General features: G+C 35.6%; 1 protein-coding gene across 1 annotated transcript; it reads right to left on the bottom strand.

Moving 5' to 3' along the window:
* Positions 1-8,363: 8,363 nt before the first annotated feature.
* Positions 8,364-9,287, bottom strand: LOC102837040 (olfactory receptor 2M2-like). The gene has a single exon (XM_006874474.1). The coding sequence runs from the start codon at positions 9,285-9,287 to the stop codon at positions 8,364-8,366; it is 924 nt and encodes a 307-aa protein (XP_006874536.1).
* Between the last annotated feature and the right edge of the window lie 4,592 nt (positions 9,288-13,879).

Here is a 13,879-nt window from a genome sequence, read left to right as displayed (position 1 = left end):
TATATATTTTCTTTCTTTATTTTTTTTTGTTGTTGTTATTGTTGTATGCATTCAAGTCAGATCCAATTCATAACAACCCTAATTACAACAGAAAAAAGCACCGTCCAGTCCTGTGAGGATGCTCACAATCTTTACTACACTCAACTCCATTGTTGTAACTACAATGTCATTCTATCTCTTTGAGGCTATCCCTATTTTTTGGCTGAACATCTACTTTACCAAGAGCAAAGTCCTTCACCAAAAACTGGCCTGTCCTGATAACATGTCCAAGTATAGACGATTATATCTTAACATTTTTGCTTCTAAAGATCAATCCAGTCATACCTTTTCCAAACCAGTCTTGTGCAACCTCTGTCAGTACATTGTATTCAATTTTATTGCCAACAGCATAATTCAAATTCATAATATTTTCTCTGGTCTTCCTTATTGATTGCTCAGCTCTCATATGCATTTGAGGTTATTGAAAATGTCCTGACTTGGATCAGGCATATGGTATTACTCAAAGTATTATCTTTGATCTTTAACAGTTTACAGATGACTTTGTAGTAAATATGTCCAATGCAATATGTAATTTTATTTCGTGACGGTGGTTTCCATAAGCATTGAGTGTGGATCTAAGTAAAATAAATCTTTGATAATGACACTCTTTTCTTTGTTTAACATGTCTTACACTGGTCCAATTGTGAGGATTTTTGTTTTCTTTTCATTGAGATGTAATCCATACTGAAGGCTGTAAATCTTTGATCTTCATTAGTAATTATCACAAGTTCTCCTCACTTTCAGCAAGAAATGTTGTGTCATCTGCATATGGCGGATCATTAATGAGTTTTTATGCAGTGCTAATGCTTAGAAGAACACAGCATTAGCACTGGATAAAAACTCCAAATGTCATTTAAATTATAGTAAGTTTAAGTTCTATTAATAATTATTAATTTATAGGAATCAGTTATGCATGTTTCAATTTTCTCTTTCTCTCTTTTGTTACCATTACTTCTTGATTTTAAGCATGTCTATTACTTTTATTAGTCGCTGAAAACTTTATGAACAGTGGTGGAACACTGTCACATAGGAGTCCTGGTATGCTGCTTACAGTTTGAACTGCAAGTTCTGAGGTTCAAGTTTACCAGCTGTACCGTGGGAACCCTATACAGGGTCACTGTGAATTGGAAGCGACTCCACAGCATTTAGCAACAAAATTTTCTTTTTTATTCCACCACTCATCTGTCAGTTTGTCATACTGTGGTAGCTTGCATGTTGCTGTGATGCTGGAAGTTATGACACCAGTATTTTAAATACCAATGCTGTCATCCATCGTAGACAGTTTCCGGGCAGCTTCCAAACTAATACTGACTAGGAAACAAGAGAGACATATTACTGACTGTTTGTTGTTGCTGCTGTTAAATGCCATCGAGTTGGATCTGACTCATAGTGACTCTTTATAGGTTTCCAAGGAGCAGCTGGTGAATTTGAACTACAACCTCATGATTAGCTGTCAAGTGCTTGTCCTACAGCGCCACACCAGGATGCCAAAATCTTGATAGCAGAGGATGGCTAGCCACTGAAGATCTTGTGACTAGCAGTAGAACATTGTCAGATATAGTTTCAGAAAATGAAGACATCATGAATAGAAGCAGATCATTATCAGATACTGTGCCAGAAGATGAGACCCTCAGGTTGGAAAACACTCAAAAGTATCATTGGAAAATAGTTGCTTCCTCACAATAGAGTTGACCATGATGAGGCAAGTGGAGTATAGCTTTCAGAACCTTCTTTTGCTGATAGGGGACCACTCAGAATGAGGTGAAATCACTACAAACATACATTGATAATCAGAACATGAAATGTGTGAACCGTGAATCTAGGAAAATTAGTTGTCATTAATGAAACAGAGTGCATAAAGATTGATATCTCAGCAATTGGTGAATGAACTGAAATGGACTGGTACTGGCCATTTCAAGTCTGACAGTCAGTGATTCATTATGCTACAATCAACAAATTCAAGAGAAATGGTGTCACATTCGTTATCAAAAAGAACATTTCAAAATCCATGTTGAAGTATAATGCTATCTGTGATAGGATAAAATTTATATACCTACAAGAAGACAATATGATACTGCTAAAGCGTAGTGGTTATGAATCGGGCTGCAAACCATAAGGTCAGCAGTTCGAAACTACCAGCTGTTCCATGGGAGAAAGATAAGGCTTTCTACTCCAGTAATGATTTACAGCCTCGGAAACCCTGTACAGGGTCACTATGAGTCAGAACCGACTCCATGGCACATAACAACAACAACACAATAATATTATTCAAATTTACATGACAACCACTAAAGTTAGTATAATTAAATTGAAGAATTCTACCAGCTTCTTCAGTTTGAAACTGATCAAGCATATAATTAAGACGTATTTATGATTACTGCTGATTGGAAGGCAAAAATGGGAAACAAGAGAAAGGTATTATTAGAACATAATACCTTGATGATACAAATGATGCTGGTGATTACATGATAGAAATTTAAGAGACTAATGACTTACTCGTTACAAATACCTTTATTATAAAACATAAGAGGCCACTATACACATGGAACTCACCAGATAAGATACACAGGAATCAAACTGATTACATCTGTGGGGAAAAAATGGTGGAAGAACTCAATACCAACAATCTAAACAAGGCCAGACTGTTTAGATTAAACTGAGGAACAGATCTTCTGTTGCTCATATGCAAGTTCAGAAGTTCATGCTGAAGATGAAGATAATTAAAATAACTTCATGAGAACCAAAATATAAGCTTGGACTTATTCCACAGGAATTTAGACACCATCTCAAGAATAAATCTGATGTATTAGACATTAATGACTGAAGACCAGAAGAGTTGTTGGATGATGTCAAGAATATCATGCAGGAAAAAGCAAAGACTAAAATGGTTGTCAGAGAGATTCTAAAATTCATTCTCTGGAATAGATATGCTAAAACAAATGGAACAAATAAGGAAGTTAAAGAGTTAAACAGAAAATTTCTAAGGCGACTAGGAAAAACAAACTCAAGTATAACAATGTAGAAAGACCTGGATTTAAAAGCCTAGAGGAAACAACATGCTGAACATTTCTTAAGCTGAAAGAACTGAAGAATAATTCAAAACTTGACTTGAAATATTGTCTTGTGGTTTTTTTGTTTTGTTTTGTTTTGCTAATGATAATTCAAACATGACTACAACCATAAATTGACAGAGAACTTCCAGAGGTTCAAGTCGGATTCAGAAGATGACATGGAATGAGGGATATCATTGCTGACTTCATATGGATCTTTGCTGAAAGCAGAGAATACCAGAAAGATGTATATATGTGCTTTATTGACTATGCAAAGGCTTTAGATTATGTGGATCACGATAAACTATGGACAGTATTGTGGAGCATGAGTATTCTGAAATTGTGCTCATGAGGAACCTGTACATAGACCAAGAGGCAGTTGTTAGAACAGAACAAGGTAACGTTGATAAAATTAGGAAAGGTTTGCACTAGGGTTGTATTCTTTTGCCATGCTTATGCTGAGCAAATAATCCAAGAAGCTGAATTATATGAAGAAAAAAGTGACATCAGGATAGGAGGAAGACTCATTAACAACCTTCAATATGAAGATGATACAACCTTACTTACTGAAAATGAAGAGAATTTAAAATACTTATTAATGAAGATCAAAGACCACAGCCTTCAATATTGGTTGAACTTCAATGTAAAAAAAACTAAAGCCCTCACAACTGGACCAATAATAACATCATAATAAATGGAGAAAATATTGAAGTTGTCAAAACTTCATTTTTCTTGGGTCAACATTCAACACTCATGAAAGCAGCAGTCAAGAAATCAAATGCATTTTGCATTAGGCAAATCTGCTGCACAAGATCTCTGTAAAGTTTTCAAGAGCAAAGATGTCAGTTTGAGGTTTAAGTGCTACTGACCCAAGATACGATATTTTCAAGTGCTTCATATGAATGTGAAAATTACACAACAAATAAGGAAAATTGTTAAAGAACCAAGGAATTCGAGTTATAGTATTAGAGAAGAATACTGGAAGTACCAGGGACTGCCAGAAAAACAAATGAATCTGTGCTGGAATAAATACAGCAAGAATGCTTCTTAGAAGCCCAGATAGCAAGACTTTGTCTCTCCTATTTTGGACAAGTTATCAGGAGGGATGAATCCCTGGAGAAGGACTTCATGTGTGGTGAAGTGGAGCGTCAATGAAAATGAGGAAGACTCCCAAAGAGATGCATTGACAAAGTGGCAGCAGTAATGGACTCAAGTGTAACAATTGTGAAAATGCCTGTGTTTCTTTCTGTAGTGCATAGGGTTGCTGTGGATCACTGTGAGTTGGAACAGACTCAGTGGTACCTAACAATAATGGAATTATTTCTCTATTAGATGGAAGGTACTATGATAAGAAATAGAGACCCTGGATTATGTAATCATTCTATTTTAAAAAGTCTATGTTCCTTTTTTAGGTAGGCAGATAGCATACAAGCACAAGTCTTGTTTAGACTCAAATTTTTAAACAAAAGTAGAAGTTGGTGTGTCTCAGTGATTCAAGTGATAATGAATGTTTTGGGCTGATAATTGAAAGCTTGGAAGTACCAGTCTATCCAGAGGTGCCTAGGATAAAAGACATGGTAATCTACTTTGAAAAACCAGATGTTGAAAACTCTAGGGAGCACAGTTCTTCTTGACACATATAGTGTTGTCATGAATAATAATTGACTTAATAGTGCATGGTGACTGGTTATTTCACTTCTCCCTTAATTTTATGGCTTAGCATTTACTTTAACATGTTGCTTTATCTCAAAGCATGGCCCTTACTACTATGATGTAATTCTTTGGACATCTACACTGAAAGTCCAGGCAATTTACTAGGATTCCAACATGATGGGGTTTGAATTTCAGGCAACTGTTTGGCCCTTTAACTTTCTAGTTTTTTTATTCTATCTTATTATTATTTGCAATGGTGCTCTATGTTGCACTACAGTTCCACTCAAAGGTAGCCCTGAGTAGTCATGAAGGGAACTTCTCACTGAGAAAATGACCTGATATGTGAACTGTGGTGAGTACTTCCACAGGAATCAGTAAGATTGGTAAAATAAAAACAAGTATGTCTAGGGGGAAAGTTTTTATACAGACTAATAGGAGAGTAAAATGCACTTCTTCTGTGAAAGCACTGTGAACTATCCCAGATGTGACATTTTCTTCCCTACTCGCAGATTTTCTTCCATCAAGGACATCTGTGCACTTTAACAAAAAATCTGATTTACTCAAATGGGATTCCAGATACTCTAGCTTTGACCAAGAAGCATGTATTTTTGATAAAGGACAACAGTGTAATCAACCATATCCATGCTACATCACATGAAACAAATGGATAAATAGGAGAATAGACTGACTTGCTAAAGGTTTAGCTAATGCACAGTCTGAGAGATCATGATGAAGGATCATGATGCTGTCCTTCATGCTGAGATAACATCTTTTGTATCATAATATGCTCCCTCCAGTAGCTAAAATATTAGGATTAGTGGCCAAGAGACAAAACTAGGACTGACTACATTCTTCAACCAACCATGGGGATGGCACAGGACTGGGTAACATTTTTACTCTTCTCCATGGGGGTCCTCATGAGTTGGGGTTAACTTGACAGCAGCTAACAACACAATAAACACGGTCATTCCCAGAGACCCACTTGGGAAAACTGTACGTCTTGCTTCTAAATATTTTGTGCTTACATGGCCTACAGTTCCTTTTTCCTGCTTCATGATCACTTTGAGCTTTCTATGTTGATGAAGAAGAAAGCAAATATTGGATCAACAACCTTGGATCACCTGAATTTCTAGTCAAAGAAGAAGGAACGTTAGTCTGAGTATTGGAGAAGGAACATAATGATAATAATCAGTGAGGGCCATGAAATCAGCTTCAGCATTAGGGTATAAGTTTTCCTTACTCCCTTTGTTGAGTATTCTTTATAGATTGTGGTTTCCAACAGTCCCTGGGAAGATATGGTGACAGGTTACATTTTCTGGAGGATAATAGCAATTCTGAGCAATTCAAAGTGGAATTCAGATATAGAAAAGAAACTTTGAGTGAAAAATTGACAAGGGTGAGTCAAAAATTATGTGCACTACAGTTATATTAAATTGTCCATCCACATCAACGGCTGATAACATTGAGCATGCATGTGAAGTGATTCTGTGGAAAAACAAGTGACAATGGATTATGTGCACATCATTTGCAAATCAGCGTTGGCTTTGCTTATGAAATAATCCATGATAGACTTCAGATTTTGAAAAGGTTGTGAGAGGTGAGTACCAAAACAACTCATGGAAGAGCATAAAAAGAAGTATTTTGACATCTGCAAATATGATTTGGAAAGATACTCAAAAGAAAGTAAAAGTTTCTGAAAAAAAAAGAAAAATCATTACTGGTGATGAGACATGGATTCATCACTACGAACCTGAGAATAAACAGTAGAATATGGAATGGAAGCATCCTCAATCACCGACCAAGAAAAAGCTCAAAAATCAACCAATCAGCTGGAAATTTGATGCTTACAGTTTTCTGGGATTCTCAAGGGTCGGTATTGGAACACTATCTGGAAAAAAGATTCAACAATCAACAGCGCTCTTTACACTGAGATACTCACTGAAGAGCTGAAACCTAAATTTTGGATTAAACACAGAGAAATACTATCCAAGGGCATTGTGATCTTGCATGACAGTGCATGTCCACACACCTCTGCCAACACTATTGATACTCTGAAAAAACTATATTTAAGATGTTAAAGTATCCTCCCTATATCCCTGATCCTGTTCCATCAGACTTTCACATGTTTGGCCCCCTGAAAGCAGACTTTCAAGGATGAAGATTTACCTCTGACAAACAAATGAAGACAGTGGTGCTTTCATGACTCACAGCTCAGCCTAAAACATTTTCTAAATAGGGAGTACAAAAGCTTGGTGACAGATGACATAGTGTAGTGAAATGCAATGAGATTATGTTGGTAAATAATGTATTTGGCTTCTAAAAGTTGATTAAAATTAATTCAACAGCAAGATTGCAGATAATTTTTTTACTCAAACGCATACAATTTTATTCACTTAAGACAATTTTTCCATCAAAACACCAATATTTGTTTCCATTATTATTCAATTTTCATTTTTAACTAACATTACCAATATATTGACATCAAAGGGGAATTTAGTAGAGGACACTTCCAAACAAACCAATTTTGTATATTGTTGTTCTTGTGAAATGCCATCAAGTCTTTTCCAACCCTTAGCAATCTGTGTAGGGTTCCCAAGGAATGACTGGTAGGTTTGAACTGCCGACCTTGAGGTTCAGCTAGATCTATGGTTTAGTGCATCATGCTGCAGCCCCATATCTGGACTCCATTTGGATAAGCAGTTTGTACTGAGTAATATTATTGATTTCTAAATGAAATACCTTCAGTGAAGTAAGGAAAGATATGGAAATTCAAATTCAACCATGACTTATCTATTTATTATCTTTTAATCTATCGCATGAGAATCAAACATCTGGCTTTGATAGTTTTGTTTCTGTAGTTACTGTTACAAAGAGTCAACTGATCTTGTATGAATCAATAAATTACATTTGAATACCGCAATTGTTGAGTGAAAATATCAATATTCAAGTTTAATGAAAATTTCATTCAGATTAATTGTTCAAATACGGTTAATCCTCATGTGAACAATCTTATTTATAATTTATTTAAAGCATATTTTTAGATGTAAGATTTTAGGTAATTATGACCAATGTTATTAAGAAGTAGAAAAAAGAAGTACTTGTTAAAATCGTGGCTTGCCCTGTTAAAATGACTTTATGTGTACTTGATAATAAATAGAATAGGTAAATTACTGTTTTTGTCTTATGTAAATTATAAATTCATTAGCTTATAATTTTTCTGGATAACCGTTAATAGTATACAGTTTTTAATATGTGTCAAATTAAACATCTGCTCAATTAGATAACTGAATATGTCTGGTGATTTTCATAATCTAGTTATATAAATGGTTAGGAATTGTTAACTTTATGCGGCTTCACAAGAAGTCATGGGATTTATGGTTGGGAATTGTTACTTAAGTCACTAAGTATTCAGTAATTCTGAATATTACCAAAGGAGCTCTGGTAGCATAGTGGTTACGAACCTCAAGGTCAGCAGTTAGAAACTACCAGCGATTCTGCGGGAGAAAGATGAAGTGTTCTGCTCCCATAAAGATTTACAGACTCAGAAACCCTGTGCAGGGTCACTATGAGTTGGAACAGGCTCCATGGTACTTAACAACAACAACAACAACCTTACAATTACTAATCACCCACATTTTTCCTCAGAGCCTTTCCTACTTCTTTGTTCCTTAGGCTGTAAATGAGGGGGTTCAGCATTGGTGTAAGAATGGTATAGAATACAGATAGACCTTCATCTAGCTCTGATGTGTGCAAGAAACTAGGAATCATGTAGATGAACATGGTTGGGCCAAAGTAGAGACAAACTACCATCAGATGGGAAGAGCAGGTGGCAAGAGCTTTATTCCTTGCCTTGATAGAATTTAAATGGAGAACACTAAGAAAGATGAGGGCATAGGAGGTTAGGATGAGGCCAAAGGGTATGAGAAGAAATAAAATACCTATTACTAAAATTACTTTCTCATAAGCTGAAGTGTCCTCACATGATAGCTTGAGCACTGCCTGTAGTTCACAAAAGAAATGTTGGATTTCCATTGCGCCACATCTAGAATAATGCATGGTGTATGCAGTTTGGACTAGTGAATTTAATGCGCCTCCTACCCAGGACACAATGGCCATCTGTAGGCAAACCTCAGAATTCATAATGACCACATACCTCAAAGGGTTGCAAATAGCCACATATCGGTCATAGGCCATGAGAGTTAGCAGAATGCATTCACTGCCTCCTAAAGCTGTGTAGAAATAGATCTGAGTTCCACAGGCAATGTATGAAATATCTGATGTTCCTGAGAAAAAGTTGGTTAGCATCTTTGGGACAGTGGTGGAGATGAGGGAGATGTCCATGAGGGAGAGTTGGCTGAGCAGGAAGTACATGAGACTGTGGAGTTGGGGATCCAGACATATGAGGAGGACAAGGGTGCTGTTTCCTGTGGTGGCAACAAAGTAGACAAGGAGAATGGTGCAAACGAGTAAGTCAATGAACGTCATTCCTGGAAAAAGTCCAAGGAGGATGAAACCTACAGCAGAAGTCTCATTTTCTCTCCTCATGTTTGTATACATCTAGAGGAGCAAAAACAAGAGAATTACATCAGTGTCCCACAGGGGAAGATATTAATAAATAAAAAAGTATCTCCATTAATAGATTGAGTTAAAATCAACTGTGACTATACTACCCCAAATCTTAGCCAGAACTGATAAAGAAGCAGATTTACTTGACTTTATCATTAAAGATCATGATGAAATCTAGTAAGATAAGCATTGAAGGCTGATCATCCTAAGGGGTTACTTTTTACAGACTTGAATGAAGGCATAAAACTTAAATATCCAAGCATCTGAAACATTTGGCTGTCAGATATCTGAGACTATGTTGGATGCCTTTGAATTTCAATGTGTCTTTTCGATTGCACTACATAAACAGCCAACAAACTACATGAATATGAAAATGGGCAAAAACTTGCTAAACTTCTTAGTCAGATCTATGTTCTATGGCTAAGAAGAAACTTACATCTTTGTCACTCTGATTACCTTTGAAGTTGATGAGTTGCTTCTCACACATAGCTTCCCAACCATCTGAAATAATGTTTGCATCAACCTCACAGTCATTCTATACTTGAAATGCATGATGATGTTCTGTATAAAGTATAATTGTTCTCTCTTTCCATTTCAATAAAACAATATATTCCCCTTCTGTGCAGTAGAGCATCTAGGAACATATGATTACTTGATTTCATTTCTCTACTTTTGGATTAAAGAGCTCTGGTAGCATAGTGGGTTACAAATTAAGCTGCTAATTGCAAGGTCAGCGGTTCAGAAGCTTTGTTGTTTTTGTTAAGTACTATGGAGAGAGTTCCAACTCATAGAGAGCATATGTAGGGCTTCGGACGTTTTAAATTTAAGTAGCAGAAAGCCCTCATCTTTCTCCCACAGAGGTAGAGGCAGGCTCAAACCACTGATCTTGTGGTTCGCAATCAAGTGTTTATCTTATTGTGCTCCCAGTTCAAAGCTACCAGCAGCTAATCAAATAGGAGTAATATTAAGAAAGGCAGGTCCCCTTTAAATTTAAGAATTTAAAGGTCCCCTCTATTTGAAGAAATTCTTCCTATGATATATTATGGGTTTACCAGAATAACTGTTTAAGGCTACTGTTTGACCTAGGCATTCCTTTAGGGTGTCATGGTGGAAAACAATGTTGAGATGAACTAGGTTCTTATCGGATGGTCACTAGAGGAATTTTATATCATTCTTTATATTTTAGCTCTACTTTGTAAAATTTGGAAAAACATAGTTGGTGAGTTTCTCTGAAATTTCAAACTGAGCTTTTATTGGCTTGCCAGTTAGTCTTACATGAAAAAAACCCAGTCTATTTTCCAATACACCATGTTGCCTAATAATTTAAAGGTGAATTTTTTCATATCTAAACAACAAAATTATTATATCTTGGTTCAGATGCAACATTGATTTCAGGCTGGTCAGCATATTAAACTAACAGTGAAGGTTAGATAAGGAAAACCCAAGTTTTCTCAGAGAAATAGAAATGAGATCTGACATCTCCTGAGCAACTACTAGTTTAGGATTATCAAACCTCAAAATAATATATTTCCTAACACATCAGGATGCTTTTCAGTTTCAGAGGTTCATAGGATACATAGAGAGGGTAAATAATGGCTATGAACAGCAAAGAGTTTTTAATCTTGAATGACATGCTAAGAAATTTAGACCTTCCTCAATTAAACATGGCAGAGGTGTGTGCAGTGGGATTCTTGAGTGAGGTCAGGTGGTGAATTAATTAATCAAACTGTTGTTATAGAAGATTATCCAGAAATACATTAGTTTAATGGATTATAAGGGTAAATCCATTGCTGCTCACCTCAATATTGCTACTAAACCTGGTTTGCACATACAATGTGCAAAACTATAGAAATTTATAGCTTTTCTATTTTGCCATTTTATTGACTTACCTTGTATATTAAAAGGTTTAGAAACAGCATTTATGTCATGTCCTCATTACACATTCTAGATGCCCTGGGGTATGTTATGGTTCTTCAGTCGAACAGGATACACTTTGTTTCTTCAGGTAAGTGAATCCCACATTATCATATTAGCTGCTTCATTGTGCCTTGAGTTCAATGATCTATGAATGGATAAATTAACTTGGCTATTTAGGAGGAATGGTGAATCATCCACATGTAATCATGGGCCTGTGTACTCCCAAAGGCATTTCCTTGGAGACTCTATCCTGGCTTTTAATTTTCTTGAGTGTGTCTTATCAGACTGAAAGTTCCCCAAAATAATTTTTAGTAGCTAATTACTGATTGTTTGACAACAGCATTCCCTGCTTCCTGTTCTGCAACAACATTTTCTAACAATTATGCTATGAATGCAGATAGCATGTGATGATTCTCTGTTAACTTAAAATCTTCTATCATTGTTCATATACAAAATATTAGAATCCAGCCCATGAAAGACACTCTTTGGAAGACATAATGTCTAAGGGAATGAATTTATATCCTAAATCAGGTTAAAAACTAAAGAATATGTTTCTTTAGAGTACTAGTCTTTGATATTCTACATCAGATAAGTGTGAAGAACACTGATTAACACTACTCTGAGACAATTTTCTCAAGAAGATAGAAGAAAGACTAAAGTACCTCTTACAGTTTTGTGAAAAATGGTTGCTCTTATTTTTTTTTGTAGCAGATTTGCTGAATCAATCTGCAATTTGGTTTCCTGATTATTGTTTCTATTAGCATTGAGTGTGATTCTAAGTAAATGAAATATTTGACAATTTCACTCTTTTATCTGTTTATCATAATGTCATGTACTGTTCCAGTTGTGAGGATTTTTGTTTTCTTTAAATTAGTTATAATCCATACTGAAGACTGTAAACCTTTGATCCCCATCATTAATTCCCACAAGTTTCCTTAGCATTCAGCAAGAAAGGTTGTGTCATCTGCATATGGTAGATCATTAATGAGCTTTCCTCCAATACTGATGCTGGGTTCTTCTTCATATAGTCCTGCTTCAGATTATTTGCTCAGCTTGCAAATTGAATAAGTATGGTGAAAGTATACAAATTGGATACACACCCTTTTTTATTTTAATCACTTAATATCCTCTTGTGCTGTTTGAGCAATTGCTTTTTGGTCTTTGTGTAGATTCCTTGTGAGCACAATTAAGTTTTCTTAAATCTCCCATTCTTTGCAGTGTTATCTATAGTCTGATATAATCCATGCAGTTGAATTCTTTTGCATAATCAATAAAGCACAAGTAAACATATTGCTGATATTCTGATTTTAGCTAAGATCTATCTGAAGTCAACAATGATAGCCTTGGTTTCATGTCCTCTTTTGAGTCTGGCTTGAATTTCTGGCCACTCACTGTTAAGATACTATTAAAAACATTTTAAAATTATGTTCAGGAAAATTTTGCTTCCATGTGAAATTGATGATATTTTTCAATGATTTTGTACACTGTTTTGGGCCACCTTTCTTTGGAATGGTCACAAATATAGATTTTTCCTATCATTAGGCCAGATAGCCATCTTCTAAATTGCTTAGAATAAATGTGTACGCACCTTCAGCACTCCTTCATTTTGTTGAAACATTTCAATTTAAATTCTGTCAATTCCTGTAACCTTGTTTTCATGAATGCCTTAAGTACAGTTTGGGCCTCTTTCTTCAGTACCATTAGTTCTTGATCATTCACATGCCATCTCTTGAAAGGGTTGAACATTCATCAATTCTTTTTCATTCAGTGACTCTATTCCTTCCACCTTCTTCTGATGCTTCCTGCATAATTCAATATTTTGCCTAGAGAATCCTTCAATAATCAAGTGGAAGCCAGATTTTTTCTTCAGCTCTATCAATTTAAGAAATGGTGAGCATGTTCTTCTCTGTGTTTTGCTATTCCAGGTCTTTACATATTTCATCATAATATTTTCCTTTGTCTACCGAAGTTATCCTTTGAAATTTTCTGTTCAGGTCTTTTACTTAATCATTTATGCAAAGACCTGGAATAACAAAACACAGAGAAGAACATGCTCACTATTTCTTAAATTGATCGAGCTGAAGAAAAAAATCTGGTTTCCACTTGCATTATTGAAGGATTTTCTGGGCAAAATATTGAATTATTTAGGAAGCATCAGAAGAAACTGGGGTAAAGCTTTTGAGGCCTGCATTGGTGCATAGGGGACAACTCAAAATGAGGATAAACTGTTGTAATCATACATTAATGTTCAGAACACGGAATGTATGAGTTACTACTCTAGAAAAAAATGAAGTTGCCAAAAATGATATATTGTTATTGTAGCATATGATCAAGAGCCAATGATACTGAAAGAAGTCCATGGTGCATTGAAGGAATTGGCAAAGAACAAGGTACCAGGAATTGATGGAATGAAAATTGAAATCTTTCAAGAAAGTGAGGTGGCCCTGGAAGCAGTCACTCTTCTGTGCCAAGAAATTTGGAAGATAACTATTTGGACAACTGATTGGAAGAGATCCATATTTGTGCCCATTCCAAAGAGAGGTGACCCAACAAAATGCGGAAATCATCGGATGATATCTTTTATAACCTAATGAGTAAAGTTTTACTAAAGGTAATACAGAAATGACTGCAAGCATACATTAACAAAGAACTTC

Source organism: Chrysochloris asiatica, unplaced genomic scaffold, assembly GCF_000296735.1.
Source record: "Chrysochloris asiatica unplaced genomic scaffold, ChrAsi1.0 scaffold00279, whole genome shotgun sequence".
In the NCBI taxonomy this organism is placed as follows: Eukaryota; Metazoa; Chordata; class Mammalia; order Afrosoricida; family Chrysochloridae; genus Chrysochloris; species Chrysochloris asiatica.
The sequence above is the reverse complement of the archived record's forward strand: the minus strand, read 5'-3'. Positions and strand labels throughout refer to the sequence as shown.

What these genes read in the sequence shown, in the direction of transcription:
- LOC102837040 (XM_006874474.1), bottom strand. Translation starts at nt 9,287, where the DNA reads ATGAGGAGAGAAAATGAGACTTCTGCTGTAGGTTTCATCCTCCTTGGA.